At 42.1% G+C, this 27,554-nt stretch overlaps 1 protein-coding gene and 3 non-coding genes across 4 annotated transcripts in view; 1 reads left to right on the top strand and 3 right to left on the bottom strand.

The window, feature by feature from the left end:
* Positions 1–5,642, bottom strand: part of LOC140211249 (calcium/calmodulin-dependent protein kinase type 1-like) — a 274,936-nt gene extending 269,294 nt beyond the window's left edge. The window contains exons 1-2 of the mRNA XM_072280903.1: positions 5,554–5,642; positions 5,180–5,291 (exon numbers count right to left, since the gene is read on the bottom strand). Coding sequence (XP_072137004.1) covers positions 5,180–5,262 — 83 coding nt within the window. The 5' untranslated portion in view covers positions 5,263–5,291; positions 5,554–5,642. The remainder of the gene's footprint in view (positions 1–5,179; positions 5,292–5,553) is intronic.
* Positions 5,643–18,194: 12,552 nt separating this feature from the next.
* trnap-ugg (transfer RNA proline (anticodon UGG)) lies at positions 18,195–18,266 on the top strand. The gene has a single exon. It is a non-coding gene; the product is annotated as a tRNA-Pro (tRNA).
* Positions 18,267–18,511: 245 nt separating this feature from the next.
* On the bottom strand, positions 18,512–18,583 carry trnap-ugg (transfer RNA proline (anticodon UGG)). The gene has a single exon. It is a non-coding gene; the product is annotated as a tRNA-Pro (tRNA).
* Positions 18,584–18,968: 385 nt separating this feature from the next.
* Positions 18,969–19,040, bottom strand: trnap-ugg (transfer RNA proline (anticodon UGG)). The gene has a single exon. It is a non-coding gene; the product is annotated as a tRNA-Pro (tRNA).
* Between the last annotated feature and the right edge of the window lie 8,514 nt (positions 19,041–27,554).

Here is a 27,554-nt window from a genome sequence, read left to right as displayed (position 1 = left end):
ATGGATATGATCCTAGAAAAGAAAGGGTTAACATATGAGAAGCATTTGATGGCTCTGAGACTGTATTTAGTGGAGTTTAGAAGAATGATGGGAGATTTCATTGAAAACTATCAAATATTGAAAGGCCTAGATAGAGTGGATGTTTCTCATAGTGTGGGAGTCTCGGACCAGAGAGCACAGCCTCAGAATAGAAGGATGTACTTTGAGAACAGAGATGAGGAGGAAATTTTTAGCCAGAGAGTGGTGAATCTGTGGAATTTGTTGCCACAGATGGCTGTGGAGGCTAAGTCGTTGAGTATATTTAAAGCGGAGGTTGATAGATTCTTGAATAATAACGGTATCAAGGGTTACGCAGAGAAGACAGGAGAATGGGGTTAAGTGGCATAATGAATCAACCATGATGGAAATGGCACAGCAGGCTTGATGGGCTGAGTGGCCTTATTCTGCTTCTATGTCATATGATCCTATGTAGTGGTAGAAAGTAGCTGGCCGAAACTTGTGAGACAGCGCTAGGAAATTAACAGAACATTAACAGATAAATTGCCTAAGGACAATGTAGATTATACAGAAGAATACTGCAAAACTGCATGTTGCTGTCGTCTCCATAACACTGATAAGCAAAAAAATCAAAATTTTTTGGTAAAGAGGACGGACAGCGGAATGCACAAAAACATACAATTTTAAAAACAGTGTTAAAAGTCAAGGTATCTATGTTTCAACTGAGACCAAAAATATAATGAAAAGCATATGCTTGGAATAATTTCCTGGCCAGCTCAACAACAAAGCTGAAGTATAAACGTGGTAAATGTCACCTCAGGTCTCAGTTTTCAAACTTTGATTTTGTCTGAAGTGCATTGCCTCTCTCAGTTTATTAGTCTTGAGGAGGAAGGGAAAGTTCAATCAGAGATGAGTATCCGTGATATTGACCTATACTTTGGTGGAGCCTACGTGCAAATAAGTATTATTTTAGTTCCGCAGAATTGAAAATAACCAGGGACTGTTCAGTAATGTAGAGTAGAATGGTCATGCTTTAAGCACCCTTTCCACTGAGTTTCTGATCTCAGCCAGCTTCTGAGAGAAGACCAGGTAGAAGCAGACTGCCTGGTCAACACGCTGGGCGGAAGAGAGAACAGAGCAGATGTTGCCGGATGATCTCATTAACCTGCTGGGGTGCAGCCAAAAAGCTGAAAAGCAAGAAGCTTAAGAAATAATATCTATTTCCAATAGTCAGCTACACAATGTGGGTAAGACTAAAACAAACAACAAATAAAATAATTCCTATCAATTTATTAAGTGCCAGAATAAAAAGGCATTGAGTCCTGGATATACTGGAAACCACAGGCTGAAGGGGATAAAGACACAATTTTTCTGAGAGAGGGCAGTGCGTAAAAAGGAAGAAAAGACAAGAAAAGCTAAGATAGAGAAAGGAGAGACAGAGCAACAGAGAGAGAGAGAGAGAGAGAGAGAAAGAAACAGATAGACAGAGGTTCCCAACTAAAGTGTTTTTTAAATTATATTTTGTTGAACACAGATCAAGTAAAAACAATGCTGTTTTTACATATCTGTGATCCAAAGAGTAGGAATTATAGAGAAATTGGCACTGATGCAAGCAGAAAGGATTTATTAATAGACTTAGTAATCCTTTAGATTTAAAGAATAAAAAACATTTCCAGTGAGAACAAACTAAAGGAAAACATTTTTTCTTTATGCTAAAAATTCTATTTTCTCCAGCTCATTGAATTTTCCCCAATGAATGTTTTGTAACTTGGCCAAAGAGAAAGATATGTTAACCCTTCAGTGTAAGTCACATTATATAGCATTTAATGTGCAGCAACAGAACTTTATTTCCAAAGTTCAAAGAAAAATCTATAATCACAGTGCATACATGTCACCACATACAACCCTGAGATTCTTTGTATTGCATGTCCTGCAGTCAATTTATATTGTGCAAACATCAGCTGTCTTCAAATAAGACAGATCTTTTAAAAATAACGTGTAAACAATTTCAACTGCTTCATATCACAACAGCATTGCAAAAAAATGTATATCAAATATTCTTGTCCCAGAGGGTTTTTATATTTACCTTAACAACTAAGCAATAATTTAATTTTCTATGTCATTTCAGATAAATCCAGGATAGAATGCTTTTCATACATTTCAATCACAGCCTGCTTTTTAGTAAGTTAAATCTCATATTAAGAGGAACAGCAGATTAAGGGCTACAGTAGAAAAGCTATTACTGTCTGCACTTGCAAATATAAATGCTATCAGGTGCTTAAATAAAATCTTCACCTTTTATCTTTATTTTCCAAAGGTTGGTACATCCATTACGTCCATGACAATTGTCAGTTTGAAATTACATGGAGTTTACTTTCATTTAACTGTGCACATAAAGCACATTTTCAGATTCTATGTGCTGATGAAAGGTTTCCGCTGAAACATCAACTGTTTATTCCTCTTCAACAGATGCTGCCTGACCTGTTGCATTCCTCCAACATTTTGAACGTGCTGTTCTAGACTTCCAGCATCTGCAGAACCTCTTGTATTTCCAGATTCAAACTGAGCACATCATATCCATTTAGCCTTCAAACATAGAGTTCATAATGTCTTTCAGCAGCATGAAACTTTATTCATAAGAACTAATCAACCAGTGATTTCTTTCTCCAATTTTGATTTCGCCCTTCTCTTGTATTATTGCCTAAAGGGCATTGTACACAAGTAATTGGAAACAAGGGTCTCTTCACTTGAAATTTGGTTAATTTTTGTAATAAAAACATGAATTCAGCAGCTCATGGAATATTTGTCGTGCTGTTTGTGCAAAACCGTTAGACAAAAGATAATTCTTCATAGCCTGCCAGACACTTCGGCTGACTCTATTTGTGAGTCTTTTGAAATAATTAAAGATAATCATGTGGATCTAAACAAGTATGCAATATATGAACTGGAAACAGAAAAATGCTCAAAAGGAATACTAAATATTTGCAGCCTAGCACAATGCAAACATACTAGCAGTGTAGAGTTTCTATACACAAACGTGGGGACTAAACAAAATTAAGATTTGATTATTTTTCTACAAATGATTTTTTTAAACATATGCAGAGACCAGAATCATGTTCAAAGGGGTTTCAATGTAATAATAACCTGTTCAAGATAGTTATGGAAACTGATACAAATTCCCAACTGATCTTCCTGTTATAAAACAGTAATAAGAGAAATGGATGGAGATAGGAAAGGGAAATTTGTGTGTGGAATAGAAAAAAAAACGGTCTTTTGCCTGTGCCACTTTTAATTGAGGAAAATTTTGCTCATGCTTTTATTACATTTTGGTTGGACTACTCTGATACACTCCAGCTTCATTTATTCTACTCTTCGCAAACCTAAGGTTATTCAAAATTCTGCTACCATATTTTGTATGTTGTCCCCTTCATTCATCACACTTTTGCTAATCAACACTGAATCTCAGTCAAGCCATACCCTGATCTTACATTTCAGCTCTGCTTCCAGGCTCCTAGGCTCAACATATCTGTCGTCTCCCCCAGCTGTTTTACAATCCAAGAGATCCATCATCCTTTAATTCTGGCTGCTAGCTCATTCCATCCCAGCAATCACTCTACCACGGGCAGCCGCAGCTCCAACCGGCAAAGCCCAGAATCTTAACATTCCCTTCTTGGCTAAACTTGTAGTTTCACATTTCTTGTAAGACATGTAACTTGTAGTCTCACCTTACATTTTGTTACGTAATACCATTAATATCAGTATTCAATGGAACATATTCAACATTCAAAGAAAATTTATTATCAAAGCATGTATACGTCACCATATCCTACCCTGAGATTCGTTTCCCTGCAGGCATTCTCAGTAGAATCAACGAAAGACTACACACAGACTGACTGACAACAAATATGCAAAAGACAAACTGTGCAAAATGCAAAAACAAAGAAATAAATAAATCTGAAAACATCAGCGTGGAGTCCTTGAAAGTGAATCCATAGGTTGTGGACCCACTTCAGTGTTGAAGTAAATGAAGTTACCCGCGCTGGTTCAGGAGCCTGATGGTTGCAGGTCAATAACTTCCTGAACCTGATGGTGTGGGACCTAAGGCTCCAGCACTTCCTCCCCAAGGCAGTGGTGAGAGTGTGATCTGTTCTGCTGATGGAGCTGGCCATTTTTAATCAACTACTGGGCATCAGCATGTGGATGTGAAGATAACGCAAGTGTAGTGACGGGAGTGGAGAAAGGTGAACAATAGTAAAGCTCCAGAGGTGAAAACCATTGTAAGTGATTCTTTAGCCTTGGCTAGACAAAATTCAATTGAACCCGCCAAACGTAGTCCTACCCGCTGCGTAGTGGAGGGGAGACGGTTTCAATTTTCAACACCAACAACTCACACAAAATGAGGAAGGACAATAACAAGATTTCAGTGCTGTGGCAAGAATAAGAAAGGTTTGAGCATGTGCCTCAGGATACAAAACAATAGCTGAGAAAGATGCAGCAACCAAAGATTTAAAGTAATCTAAACGGTCTCTGGAAATTCTCTCTAAATCCTATGATAAAGATAAGATGCAATTTTGGGCGCTGGAGTTAAAGTCAGCCTAACAGGCTTCAAAGCTGCAACTTTCCTTCGGCACTTAGATATAATGATAGTGGCATGTAGACTAGAAAAAAAAATGCTTTCGTCTGCCTGTTAAACTAACTTTAATTCCAGCATTCTGTACTTCAGTAGTTGTCTCTGCGTCGCTGCAGGCGTTCCCTCCAGGTCACTCTCGCTTGTCAAAGGACAGTAAATCCAAGTACTTGGTGAGATGGGCGAGTTAATCAGTCTGAAGATGTCCCAGCAGTAACGCAATGGCGACCATTGTTTCTCACGGGGGTCCATCCATACAACACAGTGTAACCAACTTGGAAACGGCTCTCTGTAGAGGTAGAATCAGGATGCCACCGATCCAAACACGGCCCCCTTCCATCTCGTTTTAAGACTCAAGCTCAAAGAGAATAACCTCGAAATTACGGAAGTTTGAGACGTTCTCGCCAATCTCGCAGGACAGCAGGACATATATTTTAGAATGTGATTCCACTCAGATCCTGGTACAAAATCTTAACGTCTTCCAACAAACAAATATAATCAATTCCTAAACCCGAAACCCGATTAAAACCCAATAAACATTTGGATTGTACTCACGTTCCCAGGACTTCCTTGAATTCGTACGCAACTCTAATTTCCTCCTTCTTTTTCCATGTTTTATCCATCTCTCCTAGAGGCATCCTATGTAGGCAGACTGCTGCTCTCTCCACTGAAAAACAGAGCGGAGGAATCATATTCGGTTTTACTTGCACTGCATACAGTCAGCAAAGGAGACTCAGCCTCCAGCTGAAGACTCCAAAGGTGCTCGTTCCACGATCGCTACCGAAGCAAAGAAACAAACATGATCCCTTCAGACCCGCTTTAAGAGATGCACCCAAATATGAATTCGACAAGAGCTCTCTTTCAAGAAACGTCCACGATCGCTCGCTGCAACAAAAAAAAAATAATAATTCAGATGCAATGCTTCTTACCTGCGTTTATTTGTATCCGATGCAGAGAGTGACAGTTCCCCGTGTGCGCTGGAGGACGGAGACTCTCACTCTACCTCTCGCCCCATCTAGTGATTGCCCCGGGCTGCTGCCGCAATGACGTCATGGACCCACCGGCGGGGCGGGGCTCTTGGCTCCTTACCATTCAGGGAAACAGGCTGCGATCGCTCCGTCCTATCGCAGGAGGCGGGGGGGCGGGATTGCGAGGTAACGCTGACCAATTGAGAACAAGCGAGGGAGCCAGCCCGCCCGCGTACCGCGGCGAAGTCGCTTATCACTGGACGGAAGAGAATCAATGAACCATTCTTCAGATAACAGGCGACCAAAGAATGAGAGAGAACGTTTTTCTCCCTCGCTATTGATAATTTCATTTATCTGAGAAGTTGTTATGTTTGCTTTGCGTTTATTTGGTCGTGTAAGTTATGCATAATTTCAGATTCAGATGTATTTATCTCATTAAATTGAAGCATGCAGTTTAATGTTCTGTTTGCGTTAACACGCGACACACGGAGGGATGTTTGTGTAATATACAGTACTGTTGCTGCAAAAAAACACATTCTCATGGTATTCCCATGACAATAAAATTGAACTTGAGAAGACTCCGATAATAAATGTAGACTTCCAATTGCTGTAAATAGACTTATCCAAATATGTCAGTAGCATGTGCTTGATTACATCAAACAAGTTTTAAAAGAAAAGTCAATATCGAGTTTAATGTCATGGACAAGTGCGATGAAAAACGCTTGCAGCAACATCCCAGACATATAGTAACATATAAGCCCTATTCGCAAGAGAAAAAAACATAAATGAATCACAATATTTACAAGAAAACACAATGATTATGAAATGAAATATTTAGGCAGAGACTACACAAAGGAATGCAAAAGGTGCAAAATGCAACTTTTGTAGGAAATACAAAAGGAGCATTGGTTTCTCAATTCCCTCATGAAATAGAAGGAGGCTGTTCAGCTGACTGAGTTTATGCTGCCTCATACAGCAATGTCATCCTCTAATTTTACCTGTAACCTACTATGCCCATGAGAATGTTCAGCTATGCCCATGAGAATGTAACTTACTTTGAATTATTATGGAAGCTTCATTTGTCAAACAGGTGGGGAAAAATTATATCTTCCATCTAGTATTAACTAACTCGGACAGCAATAGCAATAATTATGTTGTAGAAGACAGCAGAAATAAAGTACGATAGTCAGATTGGTACACGATGCAAAGAAATAAAGGAACAATGGACGAAGCCTGAACAGGTGGTCACAAATATCGTCTAATATGTTAGTGAGGCAAGGTGTCGGCGATTATCTTAACACCAAAGGTGACAGAGTAAAGAGAGACAGGAATGTCAGTATCAGAACAAACTGAAGCTTTGGATAGTTAAGGAATTATTTATAATGAATATACATGATAAAAAGAAGATGGATAAGGAGAGACAAGGTCAGTGCCTCATGATTGAGACATCAAAGGGGATTCCTGAAGAATTCACAAAAAGACAACCAAAGTTTGATATCCAATACACTGCACACCTCTGAGCACAGTGCTTGCAGCGTGAAAAAACTGAACAGAATATATAAACAGACATCTCAAACCTTGAAGCAACACATAAGAATATCCTGAGTCTGGAACTCAGTCGATCAACCTTACAAGGTGATGCTAGTGCAGATAATACTGAGACGGGATGTAAATGCTTCTCTGTGTCCTATACATTGAATAAGTATTACTTTCAACATCTTTAATCAAAACTTGGTAGCCACTTTGAGGTACCACCTGCAACCAAAAAGCTGGCACTGAGTGTTCATGGTCATGGTCTTCTGCTGCTGTGACCCATCTACTTCAAGGTTCAAGATGCAGTGTGTTCAGATATACTCTCTGAGATGCTTTGTAACTCCAAACATAAAACTAATTAAAAGAAAAAGATGGGTGTCCATAATGCTTGTACCTTAGTTTCATTTTTACTTTAAGCGAGCCACCTATGTGGTGACGTGGTGACATGATGCCACTTGCCATTCACGTACTTTTACATATAACCCATAATGAATTATGTAAACAAGGAATGCTTAATCAAATAAATTTACAATACTACAGAAATATTAAATACACAACATGCCTCCCTGCTTAGATATAAACTCCAATTCAATATAGAATGCATCTCAACTATAAACATATTCAGTACATATAAAAACAGTGTGCTGGAAAACTATTCAGCCCCCAAACCTTCGTTCACATAAATAAGTATTACAACCAAGGATTTTGATCAATTTAACTGTGAATTTTAATTTGTGAATCACACCCACCATTGTTCCTGTACCTAAAAAGACCAAGATAACATGTCTGAATGACTGGCTCAATAATAAGCGAATGCTTTGAGAGGCTGGTCAAGGATTACATCTGCAGCTTGCTACCACCCACACTGGACCCCTACAGTTCACCTACCGACCCAACCGATCAACAGATGACGCAATAGCCACAGCTCTGCTCACCTTCCTTACACATCTGGAGAAGAAGGATGTTTATGTGAGAATGCTGTTCTTGGACTACAGTACAGCATTCAACACCATAATTCCCCCCAGGATCAACAAGAAGTTCAGAGACCTCAGCCTTCAGCCTGCCTTGTGTAGCTGGATCCTAGACTTCCTGTCAGATCACCGGCAGGTGGTAAGAGTGGGCTCCCTCACCTCTGACCCTTAATACAGCTGCCCTTCAGGGCTGCATCCTAAGCCCCCTCCTTTACTCTCTGTATACCCATGACTGTGTCACCTCCCACAGCTCCAATCTGCTAAATAAATTTGCTTGATGACAGTACACTGATTGGCCTAATCTCAAATAATAATGAGGCAGCCTACAGAGAGGAAGTCATCACCCTGACACAGTGGTGTCAAGGAAATAACCTCTCCCTCAATGTTGCAAAAACAAAGGAGCTGGTTGTGGACTACAGAAGGAATGGAAACAGGCTAACCCCTATTGACAGCAATGGACCCAAAATGCTGGTGGAATGCAGCAGGTCAGACAGCATCCATAGGAAGAAGCACAGTCAACGTTTCCGGCCAAGACCCTTTGTCAGGACTAACTGAAAGAAGAGGTAGTAAGAGATTTGAAAGTGGGAGGGGAGGGGGAGATCCGAAATGATAGGAGAAGACAGGAGGGGGAGGGATGGAGCTAAGAGCTGGAAAGTTGATTGACAAAAGGGATACAAGGCTGTAGAAGGGAAAGGACCATGGGACGGGAGGCCTAGGGAGAAAGAAAGGGGGAGGGGAGCGCCAGAGGAAGATGAAGAGCAGTCAAGGAGTTATTGTGAGAGGGACAGAGAGATAAAAAAGAGAGAGCAAAAAAAGGGGAAGAATAATAAATAAATAAATAGATAAATAACGGATGGGGTACGAGGAGGAGGTGGGGCATTAGCGGAAGTTAGAGAAGTCAATGTTCATGCTATCAGGTTGGAGGCTACCTAGACAGAATATAAGGTGTTGTTCCTCCAACCTGAGTGCAGCTTCATCTTGACAGTCCCATTCCCATTCTGACATGTCTATCCACGGCCTCCTCTACTGTCAAGATGAAGCCACACTCAGGTTGGAGGAACAACACCTTTCTGGGTAGCCTCCAACCTGACGGCATGAACATTGACTTCTCAAACTTCCGCTAATGCCCCACCTCCTGTTCTTACCCCATCCCATCTTTATTTATTCATTTATTTATTTATTTATTATTTTCCCCCTTTTTTTCGCTCTCTCTCTTTTCTCTTTCTGTCCCTCTCACAATAACTCCTTGCCTGCTCTCCATCTTCCTCTGGTGCTCCCCTCCCCCTTTCTTTCTCCCTAGGCCTCCCATCCCATGATCCTCTCCCTTCTCCAGCCTTGTATTCCTTTTGCCAATCACCTGTCCAGCTCTTGGCTCCATCCCTTCCCCTCCTGTCTTCTCCTATCATTTCAGATCTCCCCCTCCCCCTCCCACTTTCAAATCTCTTACTATCTCTTCTTTCAATTAGTCCTGACGAAGGGTCTCGGCCCGAAACATCGACTGTGCTTCTTCCTATAGATGCTGTCTGGCCTGCGTTCCACCAGCATTTTGTGTGTGTTGCTTGAATTTCCAGCATCTGCAGATTTCCTCGTGTTGACATCAATGGATCCGGGGTTGAGAGGGTGAACAGCTTTAAGTTCCTCGGCATACATACCATCGAGGATCTCACATGGTCTGTGCATACCAACTGTGTGGTGAAAAAAGCACAACAGCGCCGCTTTCACCTGAGATGGTTGAAGAGTTTGAAAATCGTAAGGACTTTCTACAGGGGCACAATTGAGAGCACCCTGACAGGCTGCATCACTGCCTGGTATGGGAACTGTACCTCCCTCAATCACAGGACTCTGCAGAGAGTGGTACGGACAACCCAGAGCATCTGTAGATGTGAACTTCCCACTATTCAGGACATTTACAGAGACAGGTGTGTAAAAAGGGCCGGAAGGATCATTGGGGATCTGAGTCACTCCAACCACAATCTATTCCAGCTGTTACCATCTGGGAAACGGTACCACAGCATAAAAGCCAGGACCAACAGGCTCTTGGATGGCTTCTTTCACCAGGCCATCAGACTGATGAACTCTTGCTGATTTGAGTGTATTTCTATGTTATATTGACTGTCCTGTTATACATACTATTTATTACAAATTACCATAAATTGCACATTGTACATTTAGACGGAGACGTTATGTAAAGATTTTTACTTGGGTATGTGAAGGATGTAAGAAATAAAGTCAAGTCAATTCAATTCAATTCCTTTTTCATAGTAGAGCCAAACAATGGGAACATGTAAAGCGTGAAAGATAAGAATTCAAAGCGGAAATGTCAGCTGTTCAAAAGTATTACTCCCCCCTTCGCTCAGTACTTAGTTGAAGCAGCTCTCACAGCTGTTACAGTCAGTAGTCTTTTTGGATAAGTCTCTATTAGTATTGCACAATTTGATGGAGAAAGATTTGCTCATTCCTCCATGCAAAATTGCTCAAGCTGTGCCAGGTTAGTTGGGGAGTGGCAGTGGTTGGCAATCTCGATGACTTGTCAGAAGTGTTCAGTTGGGTTAAGGTCAGGTCTCTGACAGGGCATCTCGAGGGCATCCATGTTCTTCATTTGAAACCACTCCTTGGTTGCTCTGGCAGTGTGGTTTGGGCCATTGTCCTGCTGAAAGACGAACTTCCTCCCCAGTTTAAGCTTTCTGCAGAGGCTAGCAGGTTTTAATCCAAAGCAACATACACACAGTGTTGGAGAAACTCAGCAGGCCAGACTGCTTCCGCTGAGTTCCTTCAGAATCTTGCGTGTGTTTCTTTGGATTTACAGCATCTGCAGATTTTCTTGCGTTTGATGTTTATATCCAGGATCTCCCTGTGTTTAGCAGCATTCACCTTCCCATCAATCCTAACCAGATTCCCAGTCCCTGCAGCTGAAAAGCATCCCCACAGCATGAAGCTACCTCCACCATGTTGTATTTTGCAGCAGGGTTGGTGTTACCTGGCTGATACACAGTATTAGATTGACACCACTTGTACCACTTAGTGTTAAGGCCAAAAAGTTCCACTTTAGTCTCATCCAACCACAAGACCTTCTTCCACATCTTTATAATATCTTTTAAATGATGCTTTACAAAATCTTTACAACAATATGCTTTTGTTTTAGCAATATGTATGGCACAAATCCAAAGCAGCACATCAGCCAGGTAACACCATCCCTACTGTAAGGCACGGTGGAGCTAGCTTCATGCTGTGGGGATGCTTTTCAGCTGCAGGGACTGGGAATCTGGTTAGGATTGATGGGAAGGTGAATGCTGCTAAGTACAGAGATCCTGGATAAAAATCTTCTAGCATCTGCCAGAAAGCTTAAGTTGGGGAGGAAATTCATCCTCCAGCCAGAGCAATCAGGCTTCAAATGAAGAAAACTGGATGTCCTTGAATACTTTTGAACTGCTGACAGCTCGATTTTTGAAGTTTTAGTTTTTCTTGCTTTACAATTTGCCCTGTTTTGGTGTTCTATCTTGACAAAGGATCATATGATTAACAAATAAAAATTCTCAGTTAAATTGATCAAAATCCCTGGTCGTAAAACTCATTTATGTATTTATGTGAACAAAGAGCTGGGGGCTGAATACTTTTTCAAGGCACTATATATATACACGTACACAGAGCACCGTATAATACAACATTGAGAGTATATTGTCTGACATCACCATTTCCTTTACCTTTTGGAAAGCCACCTCACACTGCGTCGTCCATTGCCATTTCTTCCTGATTTGTTGTCAAGAGTTCAAGGGGTGGAACACATAGACATCCGCAGCATGATAAATTTTAAATTGTTCCATTTAGGCCTAAGCATTTAATTTCTATGGAGGATTTCCTGACCGGCGGGGGCAGGGGGTGGGGCACGGGGAAGGTGGCGGGGAGTAATCTGATTGGCAGCTGAGACTTGTAGCTGTGGTTCTGGGGCCTGTTCTATGGTGGTTGTAGAAGTTAATTCTGGGACTACAGGAAGTGGTTCTGACAGCTCTGAACACCTTTCTTCTGAACATGTTGGCATCCCAAAGAGTGAATGCCAAGATGTAGACCATAACATGTGAGCTTAGTGTCTGACATCACCATTTCTTTACCTTTTTGGAAAGCCACCTCACACTGCTTTGTCCATTGTCATTTCTCCTGATTTATAAGGGTTATAAGGGTTATAAGGATTTATTAAGGGTTCAAGGGGTGAAGCACAGTAGCCAGGTTTGGCAGGAACCTGTTATGGTAATTGGCAAAATCTAAACAGGACTACAACTGTGACACCACTACTTGAACTTTTTCAGCACTTGTGGAATTCTTGTTTGTCAGTAGCATGATCACAGTATGTGATGCTTGGTTTAAAGAATTCACACTTGATGCATCATGGTCTGAGTTCATAATCTTCTGACCTTTTTAATACTGTCCTGAGGTTTTGGAGATGTTTCTTGTCATCCTTGCCGGTAACAATGGTGCCATCCAGATAACACTGAGCGCCTGGGCATCTGGTCCAAAGCTTTCAGCATGTGCAGATGCTACCCCAAAAGTAAGCCTATTGTAGTGATAAAGCGCTTTGTGAATGTTAATGGTGAGAAATACTTTGGACTCTTCATCCAGCTCCATCTGTAGGTAGGCCTCAGCTAACCGCTTTGCTGAAGTGTTTTCCAGCAGGGAGGTTTGCAAAGATATCCTCTATCTGGGGCACAGAGTATTGATCTACTTCCAGCACTGGGTTGACGACTACTTTAAAATCACTACAGACTGCGATAGACCTGTCCTTCTTGACTACTGGGACTAATGGCATTGCCCATGGGCTCTACTCAACCATGGAAAGAATTCCTTCAGTGTCCATGCAATCAAGCTCACTGGCTGCTTTGTCATGGATGGTATAAGGAACTGGACTGGGTTTGTTAAACTTGAGGGTGGCATTTTCATTCAACATTATTTTACCTTTGGTAAGTTTCAGTTTTCCAATGCCATCTTTGAACTCTGCTGTGGCCTCATCCGGTACTCTTAAGTCACTTTCAGTTTACTGCATTGTAGGGTTTGTGGCAGGCAAATGGTGGATGGATTTCCAATCAAGTTGTAGTTGTCTCAGCCAGCTACAACTCTCAAGACCTCACAATGCTGCTCCTCCTGTTTTTACCACATAAAAGCCCTGTGTGGCTTATTGGTCACGATGAAGGGTCTCGGCCTGAAACATCAACCGTTTACTCTTTTCCATATATGCTGCCTGGCCTGCTGAGTTCCTCCAGCATTTTGTGTGGCTTGTTAGTTGTTGTATTTCACTGTTATGAATGTCATTCCCACAGAAGTTATCTTTTCTCCAGTATAAGTTCTTAGATGGATGTCTGCAGGCTTCAGTTCCCCATCTTCGAAATACCGTTGAAACTCATTTTGTGGGTTGACTGAAACAGCCAAGCCAAGGTCCAATTCCATTTTAATTAATTTGCCATTCACTTCTGGTGTGAGCTATATTGCTTGTCTATTGCTGCCTGGCCTGCTGCATTCACCAGCAACTTTGATAAGTGTTGCTTGAATTTCCAGCATCTGCAGAATTCCTCGTGTTTGCTTGTCCATTGTTAGTTTTCACAGTGTAAATCTCAAGGCTATCCAGTCTAGCATCACTCTCATCATTATCAGATTTTTCATAAACAGTATGCAGATTAGTTCTCTTTTTGAAGCTGCAACTTGACTTTCTATTTTCTTCTCTTCCCTGTGAAGTTCACTTATTTTTGTCTGCCCAGAACACTCTTTGTATATGCCCTACTTTGTGGCATTTTCTGCAAATTTCACCTTTAAATTTGCATCGGTCTGGTGTATGTGAGCCCCTGCCACAATGGTAACACAATTTGTTCAACCAGGCCAGTCTCTGTCCAGACATTGCAAATTTGTTCATGTTCATTTTCATTCCTGACTGCAACTCAGTCGTGTCTGTCTGTTGCCCCCACCGACACAGCAATTTCAACTGCTCTTTTAAATGTAATTTGTGCTTCAGTTAAGAGCCATTTTTCAAGGTTCAAAGTACATTTATTATCAAAATATATATAAATGGTACTTCCTTGAGATACATCTGCTTATAAGCAGCCAAAAAGCAAGAAACCCAAAAGAACCCAATTTAATCAAAAAGACCAACATCCAATGTGCAGAGAAACAGAAATCATACAAACAAGACACAAGCAATCAAACTGCTTTCGAACCAAATTGAGTCCATAAGACCCATATCCTGGAGCAACTGGAGTCAGCCCAATGGCTTGGCGGGGCAAACCGTCTCGAAGTCGCAGACATGAATCGCGTAGCAGCCAGAGGAGTCTTATACCCTCAGCACCATGGAGAGAGAGTGAACATTGTGGGAGACCCAGCAAAATCAGCCCAACCCTCACCTCGGTCCCAACATCCTGGCTCTCCAGTCTATCCACACTAGGACCTGGGCCGAGACCTCGCCACCCAGCACAAAGCCATTCTCAACCTCTCCACATTGCTTCGGTGCTTAGTTCAATTCAACCTCATACCCAATTTAGGTGGACGGTCATCGAAATTCCTCCCCTCGACTCCTCATCAAATTGCTCACTCTAACCACATCCCCAACTCTGAAACCATCTCGAACACATTACTTTCTGACTTTGTAACACACCAGCATGGCTCATCCTTCAAGTCAATTTCGCCTTTGCTCACCTCATCATTGTTTTTACTGATAGTCTACCACAATTTACCTCAGAAAAGGTAAACGATGTTTTTTTGTTTTATTTCTTACTTTTTGAACAGCCAGTTAGTTGTTGCTCAACTTCAGTAGTGCCATCTTAAACCAGAAGCTTAAATACTTTCTTAAAAAATTCCACAAACTAAGTAATTTCTCAGTGCATCATTAAACCCATCAATAAACTAACAACGCTAAATCAGCTTCAGTGCAGTCATGTACACTGAAATGAACTCCCCTTCCTTTCAGTTCCATTATGAAACCTAAAGCAGTCTGCAATCAACAATGGTTTTGGTTCCAAATGTTCCTGCATTACTTTCACAATATCAGCAAAGCTCATTTTGGCTGGTTTGGTTGGAACAGTTAAACTTTTAAGCAAGCTGTGTGCCTTTAAATCCAATGCACTCAGCAAATTTGGTACTTGTTTCTCACTTGTTATTTAATTTGGTTCAAATACTGCTCTATTTGCTCAGTGTGCAATATCCAGTTATCTCTTGAACAATCGAACACACCTGTCTTTCCGATGTAGCCTGACAATTCAGCTTTTTTAACTTCTGATTATTATCACCCTGTACTGACTGCTAATGAACCTGTGATCTTTTTCCATTTTCTGCCTTTTTTTAAAACTCACATATCTCACTAAACTTGAACACTCCTCATCTCAGATTAGTTTAAAACTTCATTGTCATCACTGTAACTCCAAACCATAAAACTAATTAAAAGAAAAACTCAGGAGTCTAAGATGGGTGCATCACAACATAAGAAAATCTTCAGATGCTGGAAGTCCAAAGCAGCATTCACAAAACACTGCGGGAACTCAGCAGGTCAGGCAGCTTCTATGGAAAAGAGTAAACAGTCGATGTTTCAGGCCGAGACCCTTCACCGGGACTGGAAATAAGGGGGAGAAGTCAGAAAAAGAAAGTTCTGAAATGTTGACTGTTTACTCTTTCCCACCGAAGCTGCCTGACCTGTTGGAATGGACCTATGTTAGTTTATCTTTTACTTTAAGTGAGTTACCTATTTATGACATGGTGTTGGCCATTCTCGTACTTCTACATATAACCCACAATGCATTATGTAAACAACAAAGAATGCTTAGTCAGCAATATATTTACAGTATTTCTCTACTATTACTGAAATATTAAATACACTACATTCTTCTACACACCACTGTTGTAACACGTGGTGATTTGAATTACTGTCGTCTTCCTGTCAGCTTGAACCAGTCTGCCCATTCTCCTTTCACCTTTCTCATTAACTCAGCTTCATCACAGGCACAAACCTCCCCACTATCGAAGATATTCTCAAAAGATAGTGCCTCAAGTAGGCAGTATCCACCACTAATGGAATATCCCTTCTTCTTGTTGCTAACTTTGGGAGGAGGTACAGGAGCCTGAAGACCGGCATTCAACATTTCAGAATGACTTCTTCCCCTCTGGCACCAGATTTCGGAGTGGTCCAAGAACCAGTGAAGACTACCTCACTATTCCTCTTTTGCACTAGTTATTTATTTTTTTGTAACATAGTAAATTTTATGTCTTGCATTGTACTGCTGCTGCAAAACAACAAATTTCATGCCATGTCGATGATTAGAAATCTGGTTCTGACCTCAGTGCAGTACACTAGATTGGAAGAAGTGCAGATAAACTGTTGCTTCATCTGGAAGAACTGTGTTGTTTCCTGGATGATAGAATGGGAAAAGGTGAAGGGACAGATGCTGCATTTTGTGAGGTTGTATGGGAATGCGGTTCGTGGAGCAAAGTACTTAACAGAGACAGAAGAATAAATCAGGTAATTACAAAGAGTACGGTCCCTTGTGAGAGCTGAAAGGATAGGTGACGTGAAAAAGTTCAAAGTAAATTTATTATTAAAGTACGGATGTGTCACCATATACCACCCTGAGATTCTTTTTCTTGCAGGCACTCACAGTAGATACAAAGAAACACAATAGAATCAAGGAAGAACTACGCAGAAGTAAAAGATGGACAAACAACCAAAGTGTATAAAAAGACAAACTGTACAATTACCCTGAATAAATAAATACTATTGAGAACATGAGTTGTAGAGTCTTCAAAGTTCATCCATAAGTATCCCTGGTGGTGAAACCTTATTGAAAGTGGCAGAAATTGCAGTGACTTCGGTAAGAACCCTTTAAGACCATAAGACATAGGAGCATAATTAGGCCATTTGGCCCATCGAGTCTGCTCTGCCTCTCCATCAGGTCTCATCCCTCTCAAATCTATTCTCTTTTCTTCTCCTTTGACACCCTTCCTAATAAAGAACCCAAAAACCTCTTCTTTAAATTTCTCCTATAACGTGCAGCACAGCAATAGTTAATCAATAGTTAATCCAAAACATTAGTTACTTTAGAAGGATGTAACTTTTTGACTCATCAGGAAGGTACAATATAATGGTGCAGCAATCTCACGCAAAAATCTAAGTTCAGTCATGACCTCGGCTGCTGTTTGCTCGATAACCACATTAGTGTCCTGGAGCTGTGTTTTCCTCCCACAGCACGAAGAGGTACCGGTCGCTGGCTTCATTAGCGGATGTAAATTGCCTCTAGCGAGTAAGGAATAGCAAAATCTGCAGGCTGTTGCCGGGAATACGAGGCAGGATTGGATTCCAGTAGTTGATGGTCGGCAGTTCAAAGGGCCTGTTCTTTTCGCTACATGACTCAATGCCAATCGTTTGTTTGTGGCTACTCTCCCGAGAGAGTTTAATGAAATTTAGTAGGTCGTGTACCACTCCTGTGAACTGCCCTAAATAACGATTCTCACATTTCTGTGTAAAATCCACCCTTAATTTCAAATACTATAATCAATACAGCTGAACCTTTGGTTCATGTGGCCTGAATTTTGCATAAAAAGTAACCAGATTAATTGAAATTATCAGCTCCGATTTCTACCTTTGGTGTCCAATCTACAAGAACAGCTCTTTTTATTCCCTTAAAACACCATCGATTCAACTTGCGACTGGATTATATTATAAATAAAAGATTACATAATAAAATATATAAACTCATTAAGATATATGAATAATATGGTATAATTGAGATTTCTATTTTTCAAATTTGAGTGGATTGATGGGTGAAAAGTTACGGAAGTTTTGTTGCGGATGGAGCGTGTGGGCAGCGCTCAATACGGAGACAATATGATTGACTTATTGTTTGACCAATCAGACTGCGCTCGTCTGTTTTAAACCGGAAGTCGGCGGGTCCTGCTGGAGCGGCGCAGACAGATATTGGAGCCGCCTTTCCCCCGCTGCTTCACGGCTAAAGGAAGAGTCAGTGGCAATCTGCGCTCGCTCAGGTTTAATAAAAAACCTCATTTCACTCCCTCGCTTCTGCAATTTTACTGCAGTGTAATAACTGGGTTTTATGTAAACCCGCGCGATGACTGTACATCGGCTCGTTGGTCTAGGGGTATGATTCTCGCTTTGGGTGCGAGAGGTCCCGGGTTCAAATCCCGGACGAGCCCTACTTTTCCTGCCCAATACAATACTGTATAGTTGTTAAACATTACTTTTGTTTCCCTCAACTTCTTGCTTTATATTTAGCAATCCTTTAAATGGTTTGTGACGACAACTGGATGACTACAAAATTGAAGTGATCTACTTCATAATCCAGCAAATTGTCGAAGTATAATGAATATTCATAGAGAGAAGGGCATTTAGATCAACTCGAAAACACTAAAATAATTCGAATAGAGTTTGTAGAAAAGTAGGGCTCGTCCGGGATTTGAACCCGGGACCTCTCGCACCCAAAGCGAGAATCATACCCCTAGACCAACGAGCCTCCGTGCTGGAGTTTCCATTCCTCCTCTGTTTAGATGAAAATCATAGCACACAATTCAATATTATTCTCTGCTAAATATCAAACTCCTTCAAACATGAATTCCTTCTCGAGCTGAAACGTGGAATCACAAGAAAACCTGCAGATGCTGGAAACCCAAGCAACACACACAAAATGCTGGAGGGAGGAACTCAGCAGGCCAGGCAGCATCGATGGAAAAGAACACACAGTCAACGTTTCAGGCCGACACCCTTTATTACAGTTCCTCCAACATTTTATCTGAAACGAAGATTATTCTTTTCCATCCACGCATGTTCGTCTACCGGCAGTAGTTGTGGTTTTGTCTATTAGTAACTCATTAGTTAACCTCCTCATTTTGATTAAAAACGGGCTCGTCCGGGATTTGAACCCGGGACCTCTCGCACCCAAAGCGAGAATCATACCCCTAGACCAACGAGCCTCCGTGTACTAGGTCACCTCGGTTCCATTTCCTTACGTTATAATGGACTCGAGCTTTCACCGTAATTCTTTGTGATTGAAAGTAATCTAGATCAGCCTCCATCTCTAACAAAAGATTAGTTTGACTGCTACTTATTTATTGCACAGTACTTACTGCTGGTGGATCTGATGCAGGGTTTCAACCAAAACATCTACTGTCCCTTGCCTCCATAGATACTGCTTGACCCACCAAGCAGTTCATATATATATTCTGTTGATATCAACATCTACTGTCTTTCTGAAACATAAAAAACCTACAGCATAATACAGGCCCTTCGGTCCACAATGCTGTGCCAAGCATGAACTTACTTTAGAAACTACCTAGGGTTACCCATAGCACTCCATTTTTCTAACCTCCAGGTACCAATCCAGGAGACTCTTAAAAGACCCTATTGTATCCACGTCCACCACCATAACCGGCAGCCCATTCCACGCACTCATCATTCTCTCTGTAAAAAACTTACCTTTGACATCTCCTCTGTACCTACTTCCAAGCACCTTAAAACTGTGCCCTCTTGCGCTACCCATTTCAGCCTGGGGAAAAAGCCTCTGACTAGCCACACAATCAATGCCTCTCATCATCTTATACACCTCTGTCAGGTCAGCTCTCATCCTCCGTCGCTCCAAGGAGAAAAGGCTGAGTTCACTCCACCTATTCTCATAAGGCACGCTCCCCAATCCAGGCAACATCCTTGTAAATCTCCTCTGCACCCTTTCTACATCCTTCCTATAGTGAGGTGACCAGAAATGAGCACTGTACTCCAAGTGGGGTCTGACCATGGTCCTATATAGCTGCAACATTACCTCTTGTACACCTCTTTCAGGTCACCTCTCATCCTACATCGCTCCAAGGAGAAAAGACCAAGTTCACTCAACCTATTCTCATAAGGCATGCTCCCAAATCCAGGCAACATCCTTGGAAATCTCCTCTGCACCCTTTCTATAGTTTTCACATCCTTCCTATAGTGAGATGACCAGAACTGAGCACAGTACTCCATGTGGGGTCTGACCAGGGTCCTATACAGCTGCAACTTTGCCTCTCAGCTCCTAAACACAGTTGATGAAGGCCAATGCACTGTATGTCTTCTTAACAACAAAGTCAACCTGCGCAGCAGCTTTGAGTGTTCTATGCACACAGACCCCAAGATCCCTCTGATCCTCCACACTGCCAGGAGTCTTACCATTAATACTATATTCTGCCATCATATTTCACCTACCAAAATGAACCACCTCACACTTATCTGGGCTGAACTCCATCTGCCACTTCTCAGCCCAGTTTTGCATCCTATTAATGTCCCATTGTAACCTCTAACGGCCCTCCACACTATTCACAACACTCCCAACCTTTGTGTCATCAGCAAATTTACTAACCCATCCCTGCACTTCCTCATCCAGGTCATTTATAAAAATCATGAACAGAAGGGGTCCCAGAACAGATCCCTCAGGCACACCACCGTCACTGACCTCCAAGCAGAATATGACTCATCTACAACCACTCTTTGCCTTCAGTGGGCAAGCCAATTCAGTGGGCTCTGACATCAATTGCTATGAAGTGCTTCGAGAGATTGGTTCTGGCACACATCAACCACAGCCTACTGGTCAACCTCGACGCTTTGCAATTTGCCTACCGGAGCAACAAGTCAGCTGCAGATGCCATCTCTCTGGCCCTACATTCCTCCTTAGAACACCTGGAGAATAAAGACGCATACGTAAGGCTCCTTTTCATTGACTACAGCTCTGCCTTTAATACCATCATTCCAAATAAACTGATTCCTAAGCTCTGGAACCGGGGCCTTAGCACTCAGATCTGCAGCTGGATCTTCACCTTCCTCACAGACAGGACCCAGGCTGTAAAAATAGGGGACAAGCTCTCCTCCACAATCACTCTGAGCACCGGTGCCCCAGAAGGCTGTGTACTCAGCCCCCTGCTGTACTCACTGTACACCCATGATTGTGTAGCCAAGTTTCCATCAAACTCAATATATAAGTTTGCTGATGACACAACAGTTGTAGGCAGTATCTTGGGTAATGATGAGTTTGAGTACAGAGAGGAAATTAAGAACCTGGTGGCATGGTGCGAAGACAATAACCTATCCCTCAACGTCAGCAAGATGAAGGAATTGGTTGTTGACTTTAGGAGTAGCGAGACTGCACGACCCCATCTACATCGGTGGTGCACAGGTGGAACAGGTCAAAAGCTTTAAGTTCCTCGGGGTCAATATCACAAATGACCTGACTTGGTCCAACCAAGCAGAGTCCATTGCCAAGAAGGCCTTTACTTCCTGAGAAAGTTAAAGAAATTTGGCCTATCCCCTAAAACCCTCGCTAATTTTTATAGATGCACCATAGAAAGCATTCTCCTAGGGTGCATCACAACCTGGTATGGAAATTGTCCTGTCCAAGACTGGAAGAAGCTGCAGAAGATAGTGAACACAGTCCAGCATATCACACAAACCAATCTTCTGTCCTTGGACTCACTTTACACCGCATGCTGTCAGAGCAATACTGCCAGGATAATCAAGGACACGACCCACCCAGCCAACACACTTTTCATCCCTCTTCCCTCTGGGAGAAGGCTCAGGAGCTTGAAGACTCGTATGGCCAGATATGGGAACAGCTTCTTTCCAATTGTGATAAGACTGCTGAATGGATCCTGACCCGGATCTGGGCCGCACCCACCAAATATCCGGACCTGCCTCTCATTTTTTTTGCACTACCTTACTTCTCCTTTTCTATTTTCTATTTATGATTTATAATTTAAATTTTTATTATATTTACTATCGATTTGTACTCCAGGGAGCACGATGCGCAAAATCAAATATTGCTGTGATGATTGTATGCTCTAGTATCAATTGTTTGGTGATAATAAAGTAATAAAGTAAAATTCTGGATCCACAAAGCAAGGACCCCTTGGATCCCATGTCTCCTTACTTTCTCAATAAGCTTTGTATGAGGTACCTTATCAAATGCCTTGCTGAAATCCATGTACACTACCTTCATCAATGTGTTTAGTCACATCCTTAAAATATTCAATCAGGCTCATAAGGCACGACCTGCCTTTGACAAAGCCATGCTGACTATTCCTAATCATATTATGCCTCTCCAAATGTTCATAAATCCTGCCTCTCAGGATCTTCTCCATCAGCTTACCAACCACTGAAGTAATACTCACTGGTATAATTTCCTGGGCTATCTCTACTCCCTTTCTTGAATAAGGTAACAACATCTGCAACCCTCCAATCCTCCGGAACCTCTCTCATCCCCATTTGACGATGGAAAGATCATCGCCAGAGGCTCAGCAATCTCCTCCCTCGCCTCCCACAGTAGCCTGGAGTATATCCCCTCCGGTCCCGGTGACTTATCCAACTTGATGCTTTCCAAAAGCTCCAACACATCCTCTTTCTTAATCTGTATATGCTCAAGCTTTTCAATCCACTGTAAGTCATCCCTACAATCGCCAAGATCCTTTTCCGTAGTGAATACTGAAGCAAAGTATTCATTAAGTACCTCTGCCATCTCCTCCAGTTCCATACACACTTTTCCACTGTCACACTTGATTGGTCTTATTCTCTCGTGCTTTATCCTCTTGCTCTTCATATACTTGTAGAATGTCTTGGGGTTTTCCTTAATTCTGCTTGTCAAGGCCTTCTCATGGCCCCTCCTGGCTCTCCTAATTTCATTCTTAAACTCCTTCCTGCCAGCATTATAATTTTCTAGATCTCTATCATTATTTAGTTTTTTTTTGTGTCAGAATTCATAGATTTGTCTTCTGCTATTCACAAGTCTCTGTCATCTACTTTAGCCTACCATACCATGCAACCTCAAAATGGTTCCACTTCTAACAGTTCCTAATTTTGATTAAAACTATTGACTTGTGCCATTATCTCTATCTCTTTCCATAGATACTAACCAACCTGCTGAGTATTTTCCATAGTTTCTAGCTTTGTTTTAGGACTGAGATAAAGGGGAATGTCTTCACTCAGAGAGTTGAGAATCCTTATAATTATTCTCCCCTGGAGGGTTATGAATGCTTAATCAATGAGTTCATTCAAACAACAACCAAAAACCTTCTGGATATTAAGGGATAAATGGGTAGGCCTGGAAAATTAAGCCTAGGTAGAAGAATAGCCACAATCTAGATGAATGGTAGTGAAGACTCAAAGAGACAGATGACATATTTGAGACATATATGGTTTTGAACTGTGAGCGACCGAGCATACACTGCTCTTACAGCAGAGCTGGCCTGTTCTGATGCAAACTGAAGAGCGGTTATCTGAAATAGTTGAATTCGACGAGATGTGAGCAGACAGAAGATGAGACGCTGCTCCTCTCAGTTGTGTTGGACATAGAAACATAGAAACATAGAAAATAGGTGCAGGAGTAGGCCATTCGGCCCTTCGAGCCTGCACCGCCATTTATTATGATCATGGCTGATCATCCAACTCAGAACCCCGCCCCAGTCTTCCCTCCATACCCCCTGATCCCTGTAGCCACAAGGGCCATATCTAACTCCCTCTTAAATATAGCCAATGTACTGGCCTCAACTGTTTCCTGTGGCAGAGAATTCCACAGATTCACCACTCTCTGAGTGAAGAAGTTTTTCCTAATCTCGGTCCTAAAAGGCTTCCCCTTTATCCTCAAACTGTGACCCCTTGTTCTGGACTTCCCCAACATCGGGAACAATCTTCCTGCATCTAGCCTGTACAATCCCTTTAGGATTTTATACGTTTCAATCAGATCCCCCCTCAATCTTCTAAATTCCAACGAGTACAAGCCCAGTTCATCCAGTCTTTCTTCATATGAAAGTCCTGCCATCCCAGGAATCAATCTGGTGAACCTTCTTTGTACTCCCTCTATGGCAAGGATGTCTTTCCTCAGATTAGGGGACCAAAACTGCACACAATACTCCAGGTGTGGTCTCACCAAGGCCTTGTACAACTGCAGTAGTACCTCCCTGCTCCCGTACTCAAATCCTCTCGCTATAAATGCCAGCATACCATTCGCCTTTTTCACCGCCTGCTGTACCTGCATGCCCACTTTCAATGACTGGTGTATAATGACACCCAGGTCTCGTTGCACCTCCCCTTTTCCTAATCGGCCACCATTCAGATAATAATCTGTTTTCCTATTTTTGCTACCAAAGTGGATAACTTCACATTTATCCACATTAAATTGCATCTGCCATGAATTTGCCCACTCACCCAACCTATCCAAGTCACCCTGCATCCTCTTAGCATCCTCCTCACAGCTAGCACTGCCACCCAGCTTCGTGTCATCCGCAAACTTGGAGATGCTGCATTTAATTCCCTCATCCAAGTCATTAATATATTTTGTAAACAACTGGGGTCCCAGCACTGAGCCTTGCGGTACCCCACTAGTCACCGCCTGCCATTCTGAAAAGGTCCCGTTTATTCCCACTCTTTGCTTCCTGTCTGCTAACCAATTCTCCATCCGCATCAATACCTTACCCCCAATACCATGTGCTTTAAGTTTGCACACTAATCTCCTGTGTGGGACCTTGTCAAAAGCCTTTTGAAAATCCAAATATACCACATCCACTGGTTCTCCCCTATCCACTCTACTAGTTACATCCTCAAAAAATTCAATGAGATTCATCAGACATGATTTTCCCTTCACAAATCCATGCTGACTTTGTCCGATCATTTCACCGCTTTCCAAATGTGCTGTTATCACATCTTTGATAACTGACTCCAGCAGTTTCCCCACCACCGACGTTAGGCTAACCGGTCTATAATTCCCCGGTTTCTCTCTCCCTCCTTTTTTAAAAAGTGGGGTTACATTAGCCACCCTCCAATCCTCAGGAACTAGTCCAGAATCTAACGAGTTTTGAAAAATTATCACTAATGCATCCACTATTTCTTGGGCTACTTCCTTAAGCACTCTAGGATGCAGACCATCTGGCCCTGGGGATTTATCTGCCTTCAATCCCTTCAATTTACCTAACACCACTTCCCTACTAACATGTATTTCTCTCAGTTCCTCCATCTCACTGGACCCTCTGTCCCCTACTATTTCTGGAAGATTATTTATGTCCTCCTTAGTGAAGACAGAACCAAAGTAATTATTCAATTGGTCTGCCATGTCCTTGCTCCCCATAATCAATTCACCTGTTTCTGTCTGTAGGGGACCTACATTTGTCTTTACCAGTCTTTTCCTTTTTACAAACCTATAAAAGCTTTTACAGTCAGTTTTTATGTTCCCTGCCAGTTTTCTCTCATAATTTTTTTTCCCCTTCCTAATTAAGCCCTTTGTCCTCCTCTGCTGAACTCTGAATTTCTCCCAGTCCTCAGGTGAGCCACTTTCTCTGGCTAATTTGTATGCTGCTTCTTTGGAATTGATACTATCCCTAATTTCTCTTGTCAGCCACGGGTGCACTACCTTCCTTGATTTATTCTTTTGCCAAACTGGGATGAACATTTGTTGTAGTTCATCCATGCAACCTTTAAATGCTTGCCATTGCATATCCACCGTCAATCCTTTAAGTGTCATTTGCCAGTCTATCTTAGCTAATTCACGTCTCATACCTTCAAAGTTACCCCTCTTTAAGTTCAGAATCTTTGCTTCTGAGTTAACTATGTCACTCTCCATCTTAATGAAGAATTCCACCATATTATGGTCACTCTTACCCAAGGGGCCTCTCACGACAAGATTGCTAATTAACCCTTCCTCATTGCTCAAAACCCAGTCCAGAATAGCCTGCTCTCTAGTTGGTTCCTCGACATTTTGGTTCAAAAAACCATCCCGCATACATTCCAAGAAATCCTCTTCCTCAGCACCTTTACCAATTTGGGTCACCCAATCTACATGTAGATTGAAGTCACCCATTATAACTGCTGTTCCTTTATTGCACACATTTCTAATTTCCTGTTTAATACCATTTCCGACCTCACTACTACTGTTAGGTGGCCTGTACACAACTCCCACCAGCGTCTTCTGCCCCTTAGTGTTACGCAGCTCTACTCATATCGATTCCACATCTTCCCGGCTTATGTCCTTCCTTTCTATTGTGTTAGTCTCTTCTTTAACCAGCAACGCCACCCCACCTCCCCTCCCTTCATGTCTATCCCTCCTGAATATTGAATATCCCTGAACGTTGAGCTCCCATCCTTGGTCACCCTGGAGCCATGTCTCTGTGATCCCAACTATATCATAATCATTAATAACAATCTGCAATTTTAATTCATCCACCTTATTACGAATGCTCCTTGCATTGACGCACAAAGCCTTCAGGCGCTCTTTTACAACTCTCTTAGCCCTTATACAATTATGTTGAAAAGCCTCAGCACTCCAATTGACTGGCCTGACCCACAAAATGTTGAAATGCTGGAATGACAACGGAAGCAAATAAAGAAGATGATGTGTTCCTGTTGAGTTGGGGAGCTGCTTATAGTGTATTGGCAAGTGTGGTTGTGGGAAATTTACATAATCAACCCTTTGTAAGTTCTCATAAAGCTCACCAACCAGAAATGTTCTTTTAACTGTTTCTCTCTCTATAGTTATTCTTTTACCTGAGTATTTCTGGCATTTTTAGGTGTTACTCGCTTTACCTTCTAGGAATAACCTACGGTAAAGCTGGCGGTGGTGGTGGTTGTCCGACGGTGACAGGACACCTATGCGGGAGAGTTTGTGAGGTGGTAAAGCCATTGATGGCACTGGATGTCACAGTAGAACTTATCCGTCCGGCTGACTTCGCATGCTCGGACAGGCATGTTCTTGTCTCCCCAGGGTATCGGGGAGGCGGATAGCTCGCTCCTCTTTGGCCCCCACAGGGCATCCAGCCTCCACCTGTGGCTGTTTACATTAGACAGCGGCCATACCCCGGTGCTCTGCTTTGACAGGCGGGCTAAACCAGGTGAGGCTGGTTGTCAAGCCTCGTATGCCAGTAAAATATTACTAAGCTATGGCTCAGCTGTTTCTGCGTTTTTGAAATTTAACAAGTAAAAACAGCTGGTGAGACCATCCTCAATGTAGTGATTGGTATCAATTGTGAGTCTCATAATTGCTTGAATCTCTGGTGCCGTATTAAAAGAAGCAGCAGGCACTCTACATTGTGAAAGCTTCTAGTAGCGAGGGCACCATTCCTGGAGCGGATATGATTGATTAATACCTCTGTTGATCAAATCTGGCATTTAAAATGCTGCGAGTGTTGAAAGTAACTTTAAGCGTTCTGCAGTGGCAGCATTACACTGCTTTTATTGGGAATATTACAGTCATAATTCTTTAAATTGCCTGTTTGCTGAGTAAATTAACTGTAATGTATAATCATTAGCTTGCTGTGAACCCAACACCAGACCTTAGCTGACGCAGACACACTGCATCTTTAATCAATGTATTATCAGGACTGGTGACCGATCTCGGCCCCTTTCCATAGCTGCTGCCTGGCCCGCTGAGTTCCTCCAGCATTTTGTACGTGTAGGTTGCCTACTTAACACATATTTCACACTGAGAACAGATA

The sequence above is a fragment of the Mobula birostris genome, chromosome 16 (assembly GCF_030028105.1).
Source record: "Mobula birostris isolate sMobBir1 chromosome 16, sMobBir1.hap1, whole genome shotgun sequence".
Classification (NCBI taxonomy): Eukaryota; Metazoa; Chordata; class Chondrichthyes; order Myliobatiformes; family Myliobatidae; genus Mobula; species Mobula birostris.
This window is presented reverse-complemented; position numbering and strand designations above follow the sequence as displayed.